General features: G+C 45.4%; 1 protein-coding gene across 1 annotated transcript in view; it reads right to left on the bottom strand.

Annotated features, from left to right (window-relative positions):
* Nucleotides 1-17,417, bottom strand: part of KIAA1210 (KIAA1210 ortholog) — an 85,002-nt gene extending 67,585 nt beyond the window's left edge. Inside the window, 3 exon segments of the mRNA XM_033201645.1 lie at nt 13,475-13,595; nt 17,128-17,368; nt 17,370-17,417. Of these exon segments, the coding sequence (XP_033057536.1) occupies nt 13,475-13,595; nt 17,128-17,368; nt 17,370-17,417 (410 nt within the window).
* Nucleotides 17,418-18,577: the final 1,160 nt, after the last annotated feature.

The following is an 18,577-nucleotide window of genomic DNA, read 5'->3' as shown; positions in this document are numbered from 1 at the left end:
TGTCCTCCAGGCTTATTCACGTTGCTGTGAATGACAGGATTTAATTCTTTTACATAGCCAAGTAGTACTCCATTGTATATATATACTGCATTTCCTTTATCCATTCATGTATTGATGGACAGTTAGATTGATTCCATATCTTCACTACTGCGATGGCACACTGCTTAAAATGACATCTTCAGCAAATTCTGCAAAGTCAACCCTCCAAATGTCCATGGATGTCAGTAGCAAGACATACCAGGGAGAGAAGGTCACCCCTCTACATCCCACACCCTCAACTGTGGGTATTTGAACATCTGGATCATCAAACAGATGCCCAAATAGGCTCTAGGGGATGCCTGCCTCAGATACTTGCTGCAGAGCAATTGTCACTGAGGCCTTTCTTACACACTAGGAGGCCAGAGAATAATGGAATCTACCGTCTCCACCTCGTCATCACGAGGAAGCCCATTTCAGAAATACGTCTGAGCACCCTGATTGTCATCCAGCAAACATGCAAAGAACTTGGCTAAAAGGTCCCTTCTGAGATCTCTCTAGCGGCCTCAAAGCCTAGCAGACAGGGAGTCCTCTTCCGTCTTTCAATCCACAAATGCTATGATCAAAGGCTCTGTTCTTGTGCAGTGAGGGGCAATTAATATTATACAACTAATCCAACTAATGAAATTTCTGAGTCCTCAGTCTGTGCCAGGCAGGCACTGTAAAAAATTATTTTATGTGCATTATCTAATTGAGTCCTCACAAGAGTCCTATGTAGTAGGCATGGTTATTTTGCTTTTATTCTTTTCACCCCCATTTCCCAGATGAGGAAACTGAGTCTTGCTGAAATTAGGCAGTCTGTGCAAGGTCATACATGTTGTGAGTAATAGAGTTAGGACTCAAACCCAGTTCTGGATTTTAAAGCCCATGATTCGACCACTATACTCTTCTCCTTCCTCACTTGGCAAAATCTGGCCAATTTGAAATGCCCACTCACTGCTGCCCTAAAGAATCTTCCTTACTGGTCTATTATATGACCCGAAAATAGAATAACTCACCAGGCCATTAGCAGCCCCTAACACCTTTGCAGATATTTGTTGACGTTTTAACAGTGCACAGAGTCCTGCCAAAAATGACCCACTAGATAGGTATATTGTGATGAGGGATCTTAAAGGAGATAGGTCTGCGGCATGGGGACCCTTGGGTGGTCAGGCTGAAGTGCTGTTCCAGCACTGGGGAGGGGGGACAGGAAAGCATGAGAACACTAGGAGACTCAAGAGAAAAGTCAGAATTGAGGGGCCCTAAGGATGGACTTCACAGCTTTGAGCATGTGCTGGGTGCCAAGAGCTCTGCCCCCAAATGCTCTGCCAGTTCTCAAGCCCATCCCAGCAGAATGTGTCTAAGGCTTTTGATCTTATTGTTGAGTTACTGCAGTAGCTGTTATTACTGCTTCTAATCGTCAATAATACACCAGTTGAGGGAGAGGAAAAAAAGTAAAAGTAGAAGAAGGCCAGGTGCAGTGGCTCACGTTTGTAATCCCAGCACTTTGGGAGGCCAAGGTGGGCGGATCACCTGAGGTCAACAGATTGAAACCATCCTGGACAACATGGTGAAACCCCATCTCTACTAAAAATACAAAAATTAACTGGGTGTGGGGGCGGATGCCTGTAGTCCCAGCTACTCGGGAGGCTGAGACAGGAGAATCGCTTGAACCTGGGAGACAGAGGTTGCAGTGAGCCGAGATCATGCCACTGCACTCCAGCCTGGCAACAGAGCGAGATTCCATCTCAAAAAAAAAAAAAAAAAAGTAGAAGAAAAGGGGGTTGCTAGTGGAGGATGTGAATTTTACATAGCTCATTGGATTATGTGGGATTTGATATAGATATTTCCTGCCCTTAGAATTCAAAAGCCATCAAGGAGTGGAGACACCAGGAGTCATTCTCTGGCCAGGGGAGGAAGGGGAGATAAGGGAGAAAGAACAACCAGTCCTCTGGAATGTGTCCCCAACCCAAGATGAGCTATCTGTGTTCTTTGTGCAGGCACATTGTAACTTTCTGGTTTCATCTTGCAGCCTTTTGGCCCATGGGGTGGAGGTTGGGGAAAGCAATCTCAGCATCACCCCATGGTTATGAGAAATAGCCTTTGGTCTCCCAATTCTGGAGGGATATAGAAGTCTCTGAGTGAATTTCATCTTAGCAGGAAGGGAATGGGCATAAGGAGGGGTGATGCTGATGTCTTGTACCCAGAGGGCGCATACCCACAGAAATAAAAATGCCACAGCCAGGTGCAGTGCCTCATGCCTGCAATCCCAGCACTTTGGGAGGCCGAGGCCAGAGGATCACTTGAGCCCAGGAGTTCAAGAGTAGCCTGGGCAACATAGCAAGACCCCATTTTTACAAATAAAATTTCTAAGACTTTAGAAAAGAAGTAAAAATGCCTCCAAGAATCTGAGATCACTGGACATTCTCAGTCAAGGTGACATCTGAGCCTTTAGGACCTTAGATTTCTTTAACTCTAATCCCACGGACAGCCCTGCAGCTTGGCAAAGGCAGCTCCCTACCTAGAGTTGTGGGAAGAGTTATCCGAAGGTTCTCCAGCCCCAAATATTTCCTTTTACCCCAGCCATGGCACCACCCTCTCTTTCTACCTGGCCTAAAATATCCACCATCAGAATCATTCCCCTTGAATCAGACAACAAAGTCAGAACGTTATTTCCCAGAGCCTGTCTCATTAGTAACCCCAAGGTCTTTATGCACAGCTACTATGTGCTCAGACCTGTTTCAGGCGCTATGTTGGCAATGACAAAATAAAATCGTTAACATTTACTTGACAATGAATATGTGCAAATGCTGTTCGAAGTGCTTTGGATGCATCATCTCATTTAAACCCCAGAGAAATCCTATGAGGTAGGTACTAGTTATCTTCACTTCTCCCCCATTTTGTAGATGAGGAAACAGTAAGGCTAAGTAACTGCCTAGGGCACATGACAACTTCGAATTCTGAAGGTAGGATTTGAATCTAGGCAATTTGACTCCAGAGCCAATAAGTGCTACAGAAAATGACCGATTCGCTGATGACAAAGAGAAAGAATAGACATGAAACAATTGAGAATAGAACTACATTGGGAATCAGAAAGCCTGTGTCCCGAAATCTGCTGTTCCAAAAAGTTGTCTTTGCAGCCTTGCCCGAGTCAGAGGCACTCTTTGGACCTCAACTCTCACATTTGTAAAATAAGATGAGGCAAAATTATCATGTGTTAGGACAAGGATTCTCAGGGTTAAACTCTAGGGCAAGCTTGTCCAACCCACGGCTCCTGTGCTGCATGAGGCCCAGGATGGCTTTGAATGCGGCCCAACGCAAATTCACCAACTTCCCTAAAACATCATGATATTTTTTTTTTTTGCGATTTTTTTTTTTTTTAGCTCATCAGCTATAATTAGTGTATTTTATGTGTGGCCCAAGACAATTATTCTTCCAATATGGCCCAGGGAAGCCAAAATATTGGCCGCTCCTGCTCTAGGGCACTGGCTACATATAGGAGGAGTCTGTAGGCCCCAAGAGTTGTGGAACAAAAAGCTGGAGTGTACTTTACTTACATGTGTGGTATAGGGGGCTAGATGCCAGAAATGAGGCAGAGGGGTAAGATCAAGCCAGAAAAGGGTGTCCATAACACATGGAAAAGCTGAGAATGGCAAGGAACAGCAAAGCAAGGCTAGTATGCTGAGATTTAGATGTAAATGAGGTCAAAGAACAAGAGAAGGTGAGACTGAAGGGGAACAACATAGGAGGCCGTCAAGCGTCAAGCTACAGAAGCGACCAGAAGGTGCTTGTACGGGTGGCTCCATCTACAGCAGAAAGGACTAAAAGGGACCTCTCAATGCAGGCTGAAGTCACCATGAAAGGCTCAATAGAGAAGGCAGAAGTTTTTGTTGTTGTTGTTGTTGTTGTTGTTTTGAGACGGTGTCTCGCTCTGTCACCCAGGCCGGAGTGCAATGGTGCAATCTTGGCTCACTGCAACCTCTGCCTCCCGGGTTCAAGCAATTCTCATGCCTCAGCTTCCTGAGTAGCTGAGATTACAGACATGTGCCACCACACCTGGCTAATTTTTGTATTTTTAGTAGAGACGGGGTTTCACCATGTTGGCCAGGCTGGTCTCAAACTCCTGACCTCAGGTGATCTGCCCGCCTTGGCCTCCAAAAGTGCTGGGATTACAGCCATGAGCCACCGCACCCGGCCAAGAAGGCAGAACTTAAGATGCTCCAGGTGCTAGGCAGAAAGGTTTGCTGACAGCTTGAGCACTGAGGCACTGAGAGTCAGCACAGATGAGTTACGGATGAGGACAGAGAGAGCAGGTGACATCCACAAACCCTAGTGACCAGGAAGGAGTGAATAATGTGCCCAAGCTCTTCCTCCTACAGTATGCTACCTGGAAGGAAAAGAAAAGTGGCAGTGAACCCCAGGAGAGCAGAAATCTGTTGGGCTTCTCTAAACTTCAGGCACAAGAATCCCTAGTCAGAATGACCTAGGAAAAAGAAAAAGCCGAACTGGGAGTAGTATCTGTCCTCACAGTGACCGGGAGAAGCTCCTAAATGGGGGTGGCAGGTGGCTGGCCCCTGACCCAGCTGGACACTGCCCTGTTGTCCACTTGAGCATGAGAGAAAAGCATACACCAGCATGTGAGGAATAAATGAGATGCATAGAAAGTAGCACAGTGCTTGGCACAAAGAAAGTGCTCAATAAATAGTGGGATTTTCAAAACTCCCATGACAGATAAAGGCAAACTGTGAGTATAAGGTTCGAGGAGGAAGGCTGTAAGTCAAGAGCATGTGTAACAATCACTGATTCCTTGGCACTCACTTGCAGGGATGCTGCTTCTTCAGTTGGAGTGGGGCCCAGGAATCTGCCAGCCCAGAACCTTCCAAGTGATTCCTGGGAGGTGAGGGCTCCAAATACCTCGCTTTAAGGAAACTCTGCTGTAAATCACCTTGGGTACAGGTCATGGCTGAAACAGAAAACCTGAATTGGGAAGCCATAAGAAATGGATGGGCCGGGTGCGGTGGCTCAAGCCTGTAATCCCAGCACTTTGGGAGGCCGAGACGGGCGGATCACGAGGTCAGGAGATCGACACCATCCTGGCTAACATGGTGAAACCCCATCTCTACTAAAAAAAAAAAAAATACAAAAAACTAGCCGGGCGAGGTGGCGGGCGCCTGTAGTCCCAGCTACTCGGGAGGCTGAGGCGAGAGAATGGCGTAAAACCGGGAGGCGGAGCTTGCAGTGAGCTGAGATGCGGCCACTGCACTCCAGCCCGGGCGACAGAGCGAGACTCCGTCTCAAAACAAACAAACAAACAAACAAACAAACAAAAACAAAACAAAACAAAAAAAAGAAATGGATGGCAGCTAGAGTGTGGATTCATAGACATTGGAGCCTCAGGAAAGTGGGAAGGTGGGAGGGGAGTGGATGGTGAGAAATTACCTGTTGGGTACAATGTATACTACTAGAGTGTTGGGTGCACTAGAAACCTAAACTTCACCAAGTATCCACACTGTATCACTCATATAAAGCTCTTGACAAGAAGCATAACACACAGTAAGCACTCGATACATGTTCACTGTTATTGATATTACTCTCCCTTCTGCACAAGGAGGCTGTCCTCCCCATGGTGTTAATGACCTGTGTTCCCTGCTCTTCATCAGTTTCCCTAAAGTAGGGGATGAGACGTTCTGCAGTTACCCGCAATATGTCTGTGTAATGCAACTGCACTTGTACCTCCTACATCTACATCTAGAATAATAAATAATAAAAAGAAATGGATGGTAGGGCAAGCGTGGTGAAGAAAAAGCAATTTGAATGATATCTAGAGAGAATCGTGACCACAGATGGAGGTATTTTTCTTCTAATAAACACTTCTAAGATGTGAGCCTCCAATGAGGCCTCCAGCAATTTTTGGACAGTTCAAACCCCAGCTCTGCGATTAACTAGCTGTGAGGCCTGGGGCACATGGAGTCCTTTCTTGGAGCCTCCGTTTACTCCCCTAAGGACTAAGGGGTTGAACTAGACTTGAAGTCTAGGGTTCTTTTTAGCCCAGGCATTCTTGGATTCCATTATTTCCTGAGATGATCTTTCAAAGTTCCCAGTTCATCCTAGAGTAGCCAGATTTTGCAAAGGCTCACTATAAGCCCTCCCTGAGTTGGCCAATGGAGGCCCAGCCTTCACAGCAAGCCTTTTAGAAGACTTTCAATATTGCAGAACACTGTCTTACTTTCAGATTGTTTAGAAACCTAAGCTATATTTCTCATTAAAAAATGCACAGGCTGGGTGTGGTGGCTCACACCTGTAATCCCAGCACCTTGGGAGGCCGAGGCGGGTGGATTAACTGAGGTCAGGAGTTTGAGATCAGCCTGGCCAACATGGTAAAACCCCATCTCTACTAAAAATACAAAAATTAGCCGGGCTTGGTGGCATGCGCCAGTAATCCCAGCTATTCAGGAGGCTGAGGCAGGAGACTTGTTTGAACCTGGGAGGCAGAGATTGCAGTGAGCTGAGATTGTGCCACTGCACTCCAGCCTGGGCGACAGAGTAAGACTCTTTCCAAAAAAAAAAAAAAAAAAAAGCACAGGTTGCAGATTTAACTAAAAATTCCCCACTCATTATTTCCTCCACTTCTAAAGAGAACTACCTCATCCCAAAGAGTTTCCTCCTTCCTCTAACTCTGAAGAAGCAAACATAAGCCATTTCTGTATAAAATAAGTCTCAGGATCATTGATGTTTGGCTTCTGGAGCCACAAGGACAAAAGGAACAAACATTCTTCACATGTGAAGTTAAAATTATGTCCTTCAAAAATAGGGCATGGCTGGGCATGGTGGCACATGCCTGTAGTCCCAGCTACTGGAGAGGCTAAGGCAAAAGGATTGCTTGAGCCCGGGAGTTCGAGGCCAGCTTGGGCAACACAGCAAGACCCCATTTAAAAAAAAAGGTTTTGGAGGTTTAGTGAGGATTTTCCCCCTTCTCTTTCCCTTAACAGGTTTCTGGATACCCCTCCAACTATCATAAATGAACAGTGAACTAATGCAGAAACCTCTGTTCATATGCTTGATGGCAAACTCTAGAGAGGAAACTTCCCTGCCTGATCTACTGGGTTCTGTTGCAAATCTGAGGAGGCAGATGTGCCTGTGCTCCCAGGACCCTTTCCTTTCTCCCATTGGCTCAGAAGGCTCTCCCTTTGACTTACTTTCCTCTCCATTTTCCCAGGACGGTTGGGCTTATGGAAAGGGAAGATCTAAATGCAGTAAAGAAGAAGTATCACGATCCTTAGTTCATAGGATGGGCTAGTTAGTCCTTAGCTCATGAAGTTCACAGGCCAGGAAATAAAATAAAGACCTCGTTAATGTAAAAATGCAACATGACTTTATCAACCTTCTGTAGCAATATTTTTCTGAAATACACTGCCTCCTGTGCTGTTGCTCTTTTCTTATTCATATCTGGACTTTCCCAGGTCCAAATCTCTTCTTTTCTTGTTCTTTTGTTTCTATTTCTCATTTTGAACATCTCCCTTATATGTTATAGTAGATAACTGAATTATATTGTTCTAAGTTTTTGTGTTTGTAGCAAGAAATATGGTTCAAAATGTTCAAGTTAGATGGGTAAAGTATTTTTTTCTACTTTTAAAAGTTCAAGCAAGTTGATTTAACAATATAGGGCCCTTTGTTATTTTTTCTCCTGGGGCCTTGGCCTCATTAGATGAAACTCTCCCTCTTCCTATCAGGCTGGGAAATTTTTGAGGACCAGAACCTCAGACTAATGCAGATCTTGACAAGCTGTGTGGCCTAAGGTAAGTCATATAATCCCTTCATGCCTCAGTTTCCTGATTTACAGAATGAACATGATAATAGAAGGGTATGGGGACAAAATTTAGGAGATGAAGGGAATAGGTAGAATGAAAGAAGTATGAACATCATAATAAGTCTTTGTGTAATGCTCTTGACTCTCTGATCCAGTAGTTTCTAAGCAGATGTGCTTTTGTCACAGAAAGAGAAATCTGGCACTTTGACCTTCTGAGGAGGAAGCATAATATAATTGTGAAAGGCTTAGGCTATGAAGCTGAACAAATCTAGGTTTGAATCCCAGTTCTTGTCAATTACTAGGTGTGTGATCTTGGGCAAGACACTGAACTGCTCAAAACCTAAATTTCCTTAGCTGATAAGTGGGGCTAAATGTAGTACTTTCATCATAGGCTAACTGTGAAGATTCATTCATTTAATAATTGTTCATTGAGCTCCTAGTGTGTGCTAAGAAGAGCCCAGAGCAGTGCTCAATAAAGAGAAGGGCCCTGCTCTCACAGACAGTTTGGTGAAGTAACTCACTACATTAGTCCATTTTGCATTGCTCTAAAGGAATACCTGAGGCTGGGTAATATATAAAGAAAATACTTTGATTTGGCTCATCGTTCTGCAACCTACATAAGACTGCCAGCATCTGCTTCTGGTGAGGGCTTCAGGAAGCTTCTAATCATGGCAGAAGTGGAGCTGGTTTGTGAAGATTACATGGTGAAAGAAAGGAAGGAGGTGGGCACAGTGCCTCACGCCTGTAATCCCAGCACTTTGGGAGGCCGAGGTGGGTGAATCACCTGAGGTCAGGAGTTCAAGACCAGCCTGGCCAACATGATGAAACCCCATCTCTACTAAAAATACAAAAATAGCTGGGCATGGTGGCGCATGCCTGTAATCCCAGCTACAGGAAGCTGAGGCAGGAGAATCACTTGAACCTAGGAGGCGGAGGTTGCAGTGAGCCGAGATCATGCCACTGCACTCCAGCCTGGGCAGCAAAGTGAGACTCCATCTCAAAAAAAATAAAAATAAAAATAAAGAAAAAAAGAAAAGAAAAGAAAGAGAAAAGAGAGGGGAAGAAGTTCCAGGCTCTTTTCAACAATCAGATCTCATGTGAAGTAATAGAGTGAGAACTCACTCATTACCACTGGTAGGGCACCAAGCCATTCATGCGGGATCCATTCCCATGACCCACACACCTCCCACTAGGCTTCACCTCCAACATTGGGGATCAGGTTTTGACATGGGACTTGGAGGGGACAAGTATCTAAACTATATCACTCATATAAAGCTCTTGGCATGAGGCATAACACACAGTAAGCACTCAATACATGTTCACTATTATTGGTATTACTCTCTCTTCTCCACCAGAAGGCTTTCCTCCCCATGGTGTTAATGACCTGTGTTCCCTGCTCTTCATCAGTTTCCCGAAAATAGGGGATGAGACTTTCTGCAGTTACCCATACTCTCTCCATCAGCCCCCCAGTAACCAGTAGGTTTGTCCAATGGTTACCTGTATTGGGGGTTAGGGCCCATGGATGTGTGAAGGCAAAGCCAACTGGATCCAATCTGTGCCCTTGGCCCATTAGCCCCCATTGGATCAATAGGCCACAGATATGGCTTGAGTTTCAATCCCAGACTCCTGGGAAACTGGTTGTCCCCAGAAAGCCTCTCTCTGGGTTCACAGAATGGAGTGACTTCTTTGGGGCAAGTATCAAGCCCAGGTGAGGATGCTCAGGCTCCTCATTAACTGTATTTTTGACCACCCAGGCCCTGTGCTTTTAATCTTTCACCCGAGTCTGTTCTTAAACAGTTCAGACTGCTCTTTTGGACACTGCAGTGGCACAGCAAGGAAAATCCTTCCCCTTTCCTCTTCTCCAGAAAGGACTAAATGGCTTTCCTATACCAACAGCAGAAACTTTCATTTCCTTTGGCTATCCCAAAGGAACAGAAATGGAATCATGACTAGCTAATTGGTTAATGGTCGCTCTTTGTTTGTCAACATAAGGTGACAAGGGAACTCATATTTACTAAGGGCAACCTACGTGTGCCCTACCTGATTTAATCTTTGTGACAACACCGTGAGGTAGGAATCATCTTCATTTTACAGATGAGAAAATTAAGGCTCAGAAAGGTTAAGGCATTCACCTATGGCCACATGGCTAGTAAGTAGCATTGTGAGGATTCAAACCCATATTGGACTCCAAAGCCCCATGCACTTTCTACTATATGGTACCAAAATATTTTCCACATGTGTACACATGTATCTGTCAGTCCAGACACTCTGCCTAAGTGGCTGAACCCTTGGGCAGTATGGCCTTTGATGGCACACTATACGCTGCTCTTCTTTCCTGTTGAACCAGATGCCTTGCTCCTTCATTAGGAGCCTGGGAGACAAGTTTGCCCATATAGTGCTCTGGCTTCCCAGCCCCAATACAGGTAATGTCAACATAAGGTGTCTGGGATGTCCTGCCATACCCTGGTCAGGTGACCAACAAAGCAGGGCCTAACATCATGAGGAACTCCTGGTTTCCTGCTGCTCTCCGGTACAACCTTCCCAATTCAGACACTTACATTCCAAATTTAAGACAGTTTTACCAAGGCAGGAATTTTGTACTGAATCTGGGTGAAAGCACAGCAGTAATGTGCAAACTTATGGCACAAATCTTATACTTCCAGAGGGCTTTGTACTCTTCAGAGCACATCCCAACAATGCTGTAGCATAGACAGCTAGGGGAGAAGCATTTTATGTTCCCACTTTGCGGATGTGGCCAAAGAGGCATGGGAACATGCCTAGAGGAATCCTGTGAGGGCAGAGAGTTGGAGCTCTGCCTCTGAAGTGACCTTTAATAACGTTCCAGGGGAGGTCTTGTTTTTAAGCCCTGCACAAGCATCACTTACATGATGACAATTACTATACTTATCACAAATCTCTAGCAATAATTACTAACATCTCTCAAGTTCTTACTGTGCTGGATACTGCTACATGTTTTATTTCTCATGCATAATTTAATTTGATACTCACCATCCTGAAAAGTAAGTACCATTGTTACTTCTTGTTTTGCAGATGAGAAAACTGAGGCTCAGAAGGCCTAGATGACATACTCAAGACCATAAAGCTAGAAAGTGGTAGACTGTGGACATGAACCAAGGACTATGCTCCACTAGATCATAATGCCTCTAACACTGAATCCAATATGAAAGCCACTAGCCACATGTGGTTGTTTAATTTTAAATTACTTGAAATAAAATAAAATTAAATACTCAGTTTCTCAGTTATACTAACCACCCTGCAAGGGTTCAGTAGCCACACGTGGCCAGTGACTATCTTATTGGACAGCAGAGATAGAGGTCATTTCCATTATCACAGAAACTTCGAGTGGACAGTGCTGGTCTAAATGCTCTTAAGGTGGGTCCTCCTCAGACTTCCACTCTGGGAAACTGTTATTATTTTAAGGTAGAATCTCATAATCTAGGGATGATTGACATTTGGGGCTGCAAAATTCTTCGGTGGGAGGTAGGGGATGGCTCTTCCTGCTCATCCTTGGATGTTTAGCAGCATCCCTGGGTCTCTAACCACTAGATGTCAGTAGCATACCTTGGCCCCAAAAATGTCTCCAGACATTGCCAAATGTCCCCTGGGGAGCAAAATTATCCCCCACATGCCCCTGTCACCCTCCAGTTGAGGGTAAGTACTATACATGCATTTGAAGTAATAGCATACAACAGGGGCCCGCAACCCCCAAGTCACAGACCACTACTGGTGTGTAGCCTGTTAGGAACCGGGCCACACAGCAGGAGGTGAGTGGCAGGTGAGGTGAGCTCATCCAGCTGGTAGGAGAACAAGTACCTACCTTGACCCTGAGGTACTGGGTCAAGGTAAGTACTATATATGTATTTGAAGTAATCAAATGGCAAGCCTTCACTAACTTAACTTGGCCTTCTGAAAGCAATCCAATTCACTAAAACTAATTTCTTCTAGCGAATTATAAAGGTTATAGCAATTTGAATTGAATGGGAGATTTTAATAGCTATTGAAGATTTCATGAAAGAGTAAAGCAGTAGAAGGAGAGTAACGATGCCAAGAAAGGATTACTATAATACATTGTAGGATTCATTGCTCAAATTTGCTCTCCATTGACCGTAACTATGAAACTGTGAAGGAAGGATAAGAAGCAGATTGGTTTAAAAAGCTAAAAGAATGCTAAAATAGAAAATCGATTAGGAAATGACAGGGGCAATCACATCGCATTTTACATTTTGGTTACTAATTTCCAGAAATAACACACAACAAAAAATTGTGCTATATGAGAAACTGAGGAAAGAATTCTAAAAATGCTAAAGTTGACACAACTGAAAATGCACTTTCAAAGGATTCAAAAGAAGCTAGTGCACAAAAAAAGTATATGAGGTGATGGATATGTTAGTTGCCTTGATTTAATCCTTCCACAATGTATACATATATCAAAACATCAGGTTGTACACCATAAATATACACAAATATTCCATTGTCAATCGAGAAAATACATAAATTTTTTAAAAGAAACAAATGTAAGCATTCCCATATAATATGCTGAAATTTTGGCTCCTGATGAAATAAGATACGTTTCCGCATTTTCATATATTCCCAAGGAAACCAAACCTCCCTATAACAAATGGAACAGCCCTTAGAATGCTGCTAAAGACCAAATGAAACCTATTGACTACATATTTAGAGAAATCTCCAAAAGCTTTTAAAATCATTTTCTTCTAAATGAATTTTTGCAAAGACTTAAATACTTTATGTTCTAAATAACTGAAAGAAAAAACTTTAGGTAAACTGGTAAATATGGCAAATAATATATTCAAGAAATTACCCAAGAGCCAGTTCCCCCTAACTCCCTACAGAGGGTGAGGCCAGGGGCCTGGGACAGTACCTCCTCCCTCCGACCCCTACACTGGTACCTGCCACTCCAATGGCACCTATTAGTCCTCCTATTGCTCTCATGAATGAAAAATGCAACTGAGTGAATGCAAGCTAGCAAAATGCGACGCCCAGACTGAGCCCCTTGCCAGGGGAGTTAACAATCTTTCTTCTAAAACTAGGGGGAAAAAAAAAAAAACAGGAAAGAAGGGAGGGAGAGAAGGAAGTGAAGTGCCACAGAGATCTCTAATGACCACATTAAACACTCCTAATTATAGTGAGGAGTGGAAGTTGGGTCTGATCTGGCAGGCTAAGCTGCAGCTACACATTTTTGGTGCTTTCAAAGGGCCTAAATTTGCCTTCCCCAACTGGAATGTCACATAGAGTCAAATTTCATGTTCATCATTGTTCTCTCTGTGCAGCTAGGTATGCCACAAGGTCTCGGGTTCCAGAGAACTGGTTGCAGATGCTATGGGGAGATGGGCCCAGGTCAGTAGAGGGCACTTCAGGATTGGCTGTCTTCTAGCAAGTGAATTCCAGGGGGCTACTCAAGGCCAAAAGAGAATGCATGGATCCCCAGAATACCAGCAACTGGACCTCATTACAAGTCAATATTTATGGCTTCTAATCTCAAATTGCAAGCCACACTGCTTCCAGGGGCATCAGGGAAGTTTTGCAGCCAAGGGGAGCAGGCTGACACATAATTTACAATAGTAATTCCCTGGTCAGGTGTCAAGTACCTGTTGCAGAAGCTCTCAGCCTCGCTTTCCTGAATCCTGTTCTTGGAGTAGGAGAAGCTGACTAGCATGATGTGAGGAGCTCACTATCCTGGCTAGATCCCCAAGATTACCAGCAATCACTGGAGTGACACAAAAGCATCCAGGTCCTGTTGAAATACACATTATCAGGAGTTAATCATTAATGTCTACTAACCTGTCATCACAGGTCAGTTGGCTAAGAGCTAGCCCCTGGGCCACAAGATGGCAATGTGTTGGCCAAGAGGAAATCCACGGCCTAGAAGGCCAAAGGCCTGGAGAAGACAGGCTTGAAGAGAAGGGCAAAGTTCAGGCCCAGAACACGTGGAGTGGAAGGCGTACGGAAATCGGAAATGGGTTGTAACAGGAGAGACTGGGTTTGCTAAAAACAAGGTTGCCTTGGCTAGGCACAGTGGTTCATGCCTGTAATCCCAGGCCGAGGTGAGAGGATCACTTGAGCCCAGGAGTTTGAGACCAGCCTGGGCAACATAGCAAGACCCTGTCTCTATAAAAAGATTTTTTAAAAATTAACCAGACATGGTGGTAGACACCTGTAGTCCCATCTACTTGGGAGGCTGAGGCGGGAGTTTTACTTGAGCCCAGGAGTTCAAGGCTGCAGGGAGCTATGATTGTTCCACTGCACTCCAGCCTGGGTGACAGAGTAAGAGACCCTGTTCAAAAACAACAACAAAAAGTTGCCTGAGCTCACCATTTTGCCTTAGGCTGAATTGACCTCTGCAGCAGTCCCAGAGAGAGGCCACAGTATCCCACAATGTATGATTTTGGTTTACTACTCAGATGATGATCTTTCATCTATCCAAGCTAGACAGCTCTATGCTGGGAGTCAGGGTACTCAGGAGCCTAATCTTGGTATTGCCACTGACTGTATGACCCAAAGAGAATACCTTAAAACCTCTGGGGCCCACTTTGTTTACCCTTAAAGTGAAGACATTGTCACCCATCCCACCATTACAGGGTCTTGTCAGATTTAAAAAGTTATTTTGCTTTGCCTTCATCTCCTTTTATACTTGTGCAATATGGTGTCACATAATTCAAGTCTGCTGCTCTTTTCTCCCTTCTTCCAATAAGCGTATTCACCACTCTTGATAATTCTCCTGTAACCTGCTGTCCTTCCATCTGTATGAAAATAGTAACAGAACTTAATAACTAGTTATCTTGAGCAAGATCTATATCTACAGTAACTGGTTAGGAATTTAAAAACCCAAATTGGGTTTTTAAACTACAGACTCATTTGATTAGAGCAAAGTGCCACTGAGGCTCTTGGCATGGAGTCAAGACCCATAAGAATATGGATGGCTGCTCTGAACATATCCATTCCACCACCGGCCAGACATTTCAAACTTCTCCACTATGATAAATGTATATATTTATATATAAAATCTGGACTGCGACTGTATGCGGGGGAGGAGACTGTGAACCAATCCTGTGTTTCTGCCCAAATTTGAATTTCAAGGCCTATTGGGCTTCCTTGAGAAAGTGCAACCCTGCTGATTTGGCCAATTTGTGATCCTAGGAAACCTCCTTGTGTTGCAGGGAGGTGGGAGTGTTAGGGGGATGGAGAGTGCGAGAGTGTCCAAGGTTTACAGGGGGAGCAGTGAATGTTTGAGCCAGCACCATTTCCCTCCCAGTCTTCCTCTCCCACAACACGTGGAGCCTCGGAAAAAGCCCAAAGAAGAGGACCCGAGAGTTCCTCCATGTGCTGGCTTCCAAGTGCTCCTACTCTCCTTTACATTCTCTCCTACTGAGCTTATGTCCCCACCCTCCACCTCTTGCAAACTGTTGTTTACTGGCCTGGTCACCCCCTAGAAGGCAAGCTCCTTAAGTGCATCTTGGTTCAGTCAACAAGATTCCTTCAACAAATACTTGTGCCAGGCACTGTGCTTGCTTGGCTCCGGGAGGGGAAAGGAAAAGTTTCTCCCAGAGGGCTCAGCACGAAGCTAGCTACAGTGTAGGTACACACTGTTTTTAAATGTATACCAAGTTTCCTTTCCCTTTTAGGTCCTGTGAAACACTCTATGCCACTTATTTGTAAAGGCCCTGGCTCCTTAATCTCAAATGCCCTCTTATCATTTCTCCTGTACCTTCAGCCCAGATTCAATAAACATGAGCTCGGACTGAGACTTCTTCACCAGAGGCCATAAGAGCAAGCCATTTTGTCCACTGAGTTTCCTCTTCCAACCTAAAGACCTCAGGTTGCTCCAAATTCCCTCCACAGAAAGTAGACGTTAGGGTGAAGGGGCCCCAAGAAAGGCCCCTTGCTCATTTGCAAGTAGGAAAATCTAACATAAGCTAGCACTGAGCCCCAGGGAGAAAGGGCTTGGAAGCTCACCTGGGAGTAAAGTGCTTGCTGTTATCATCTCCCTTGGCCCTCCCAAAGCACTCACTGACAATGTCTCTGTCATCTGGTGCTACCATGAATTACACAGAGAAAGCCTTATAACATCCACAGCATCCATTCAAGGCCATAGATTGAGGGCACAACAGTGAGATGATAGCCCTGGAGACAGGGTTTTACAATAGTTGTCAAGGACACTTTTTTATGGGGGATCAGCAGCATTTCAAGAGTCCAGGCCCACTCACCAGCAGAAAAATGGGAGCATGTTATGGTACTGATCTTGGGGAAGAAGCAGAAATGGGCAGCCAATCTACCCACACGTCCATACCTGAACCACTTCACTTTAGCATTCCAGGTGGAGCACCATTAGAAATCACATGGAATTCTACTTTGGGCCTGCAGGCTAGAGGCTGCCAGTTCTTGTTCATACAGTGTGTTTCCATGTAGGGAGAGAATTGCAGGGCCAGATGAACCCATGCAACTCCCAATGACTGGAGACTTGCAATGAGTGAAATGGGTTTCTGGCTGTGATTCCAAGTTGGAATAGTTAAGGGAAAAGAAGAGTGTTCACTCCATGATTGAAAATTGGCAATAATCATGTACAATCACATACCCACTAATTAACCATATGACTAAATCCATTTTGGTTAATATCTTCTTCCTTTTGGAATTGCTTGCAATATGTAAACATATGCACACACAACATCCAAAAACAACACTGTGGACACATAATAAGAATATACTGCTTGGAGATAATACCCCATCAAGCAACTGGGAGACTGCATATTGTACAGCTTGGAACAAATTTAGAAAATTAAGACAACTCAGAAAATTTAAGGTGATTCCTCTCTACTCATCCGTGTTTCCCTCTCTCTTTCCACCCCTCTCTTTGCCTTCCTCTCTTCTCTCTTCCATTCTTGGCCCCAGTCCCGCATCTCCCTTATCTCCCTACAAGATCATTTATTGTCAGTCATGCTAGCTGCTTGCTGGCTGCTTACTAGTGCCAAAACATCATGTTCCGATGTAATTGAGCCACATTATTTGACAGAATTATTGCCGTCAGTTACTTGAATGGTGTTACTAATCAATGAAATGAGCCTTGTAAAATCCAGGTTTGTGGGGTGCTTTACTTTGAGATGATGTGGGCTAGGTTTCTTGACACATAGAGAATCTATAGCTTTGTCCAGTCTCTCTCCCTGGTCTGTCTGTTATATAAATATCACCCTTGTGCATCTCTCCCTTCTCATACTTGAGCCATTTCTTACAAACTCTGGGAAAGCCAAGGCTGTAGGAGTGCCACAAAGTACCCCTGCACCAAGAAGTAGGGAATTGCGGTGTGCAGGACAGGAAACCCCGGAAATAACTAGGTATTTCCAGGTCAGTCACTGCAGCTGGGCCAAGTTCCCCTTTGGTGCTTCCCTCCTTCTTGCCTTTGCAAGTCAACCAACCACAACTGCAACAGCCTTGGGAATACATTCGACTTCCTGTCCTGGCCCCTCGGTCCCTGGGGCTCAGGTGAGCAAGGTAGGGGTGCTGGGCAGGAAAGAGAGGAAGCGTGAAACGCAGAGAAGCCTCAAGGCCTCCAGCCGGCCCTCATTTCCCCACGTAGAGTTGACCTGTCTCTGTGTCCCCCGACCTGCTGAGTCCCGGAAGCTGGGTGGAGGGCTCTCCCGCTGCTGAGCTTTCCCACGCACACGCACACCTGCGCGAGCTCTCCCAGGAGGACACCGCCCCCAACCGGCGGGCTGCACAGGGGAATGATGTTGCAAGTTCGAGCCCAGAGATGTCTCACTGCCCGCCGCCCGCCCCCGGGTCATTCCTCGCCGCCCGTCTTTGCGGCGAGCGCACCACTTGGGCGGGTAGGAGCCCCTGCAAGGCGGCGAGTGCACCACTTGGGCGGGTAGGAGCCCCTGCAAGGCCGGCTGGCGTTCTGCCACCCTCCACTCCGTGGTGTCTAGGGGGAGTAGGTCGGCTGAGCCCGCCACTTACTCTGAAATCTTGAGGCAAGCATGAAAGCTAGCCATGGTGCTGCTGAGGGAGCCGCTGGCCGGTTACGTGCCTTGCCTGCTGGGGTGCATGGGAGCCCGCGCTGTGGGCATGTCCTTAGAGGCTGCCACGTGGGGGCAGCTCGGCACTTCAAGCGCCCACACGCACGCAGCCCCAGACCCGCAGGCCGAAGCAATAACCAGCCAGATAAAATTTCTTCTCCAAGGCCTCTCGCTGTCTTCTGATCTCGTTCCAAAAAGGGCTGGGCTTGTTCCTTACATGGCTGGGAACTGTTAACTCCCCTTTTTCCTCTGTCTCCATCTTCCCGCCACTACTGCATCCTTAGTGCAAAATACCAGATGCTCTTTCTTAGCCTCTCTGTATCCCTGCAGGGCTGAGTGTGAGAAGTAATTTGGAGATGAAACTCTAAGGAAAGAGTAGAGGTTTTTATCCGAGCAGTAAAGGACACTCAAGGGCTTTGGGAAGGAGATGTAAATAAGTTGCTTTCTGGCATTTTAGATGGTGCAGGCTGGAGGGAGAAGGGAGCAGAGGGGAGAAGAGAGAAGACAGGGAAGAAAGAAAATTAAGTAGCAAGGCTGCAAGCATTCCCATCTAGATGTGAGCACTGTTTTTGAGGTGTTCTAAGCTGTTCTTGTTCAGTCCTAAGGAAAACTATTTATTCCCTTAGCCAGTCTGGGGCCGTGAACCAAAAAAGCAAGAATTTCCATAAAATTGTGAAATATTTTCTGCTCTTGAGATAAAGGTCCCTAC

This window comes from Trachypithecus francoisi, unplaced genomic scaffold, assembly GCF_009764315.1.
Source record: "Trachypithecus francoisi isolate TF-2019V2 unplaced genomic scaffold, Tfra_2.0 Lachesis_group6, whole genome shotgun sequence".
NCBI classification, from domain to species: domain Eukaryota; kingdom Metazoa; phylum Chordata; class Mammalia; order Primates; family Cercopithecidae; genus Trachypithecus; species Trachypithecus francoisi.
The sequence above is the reverse complement of the archived record's forward strand: the minus strand, read 5'-3'. Positions and strand labels throughout refer to the sequence as shown.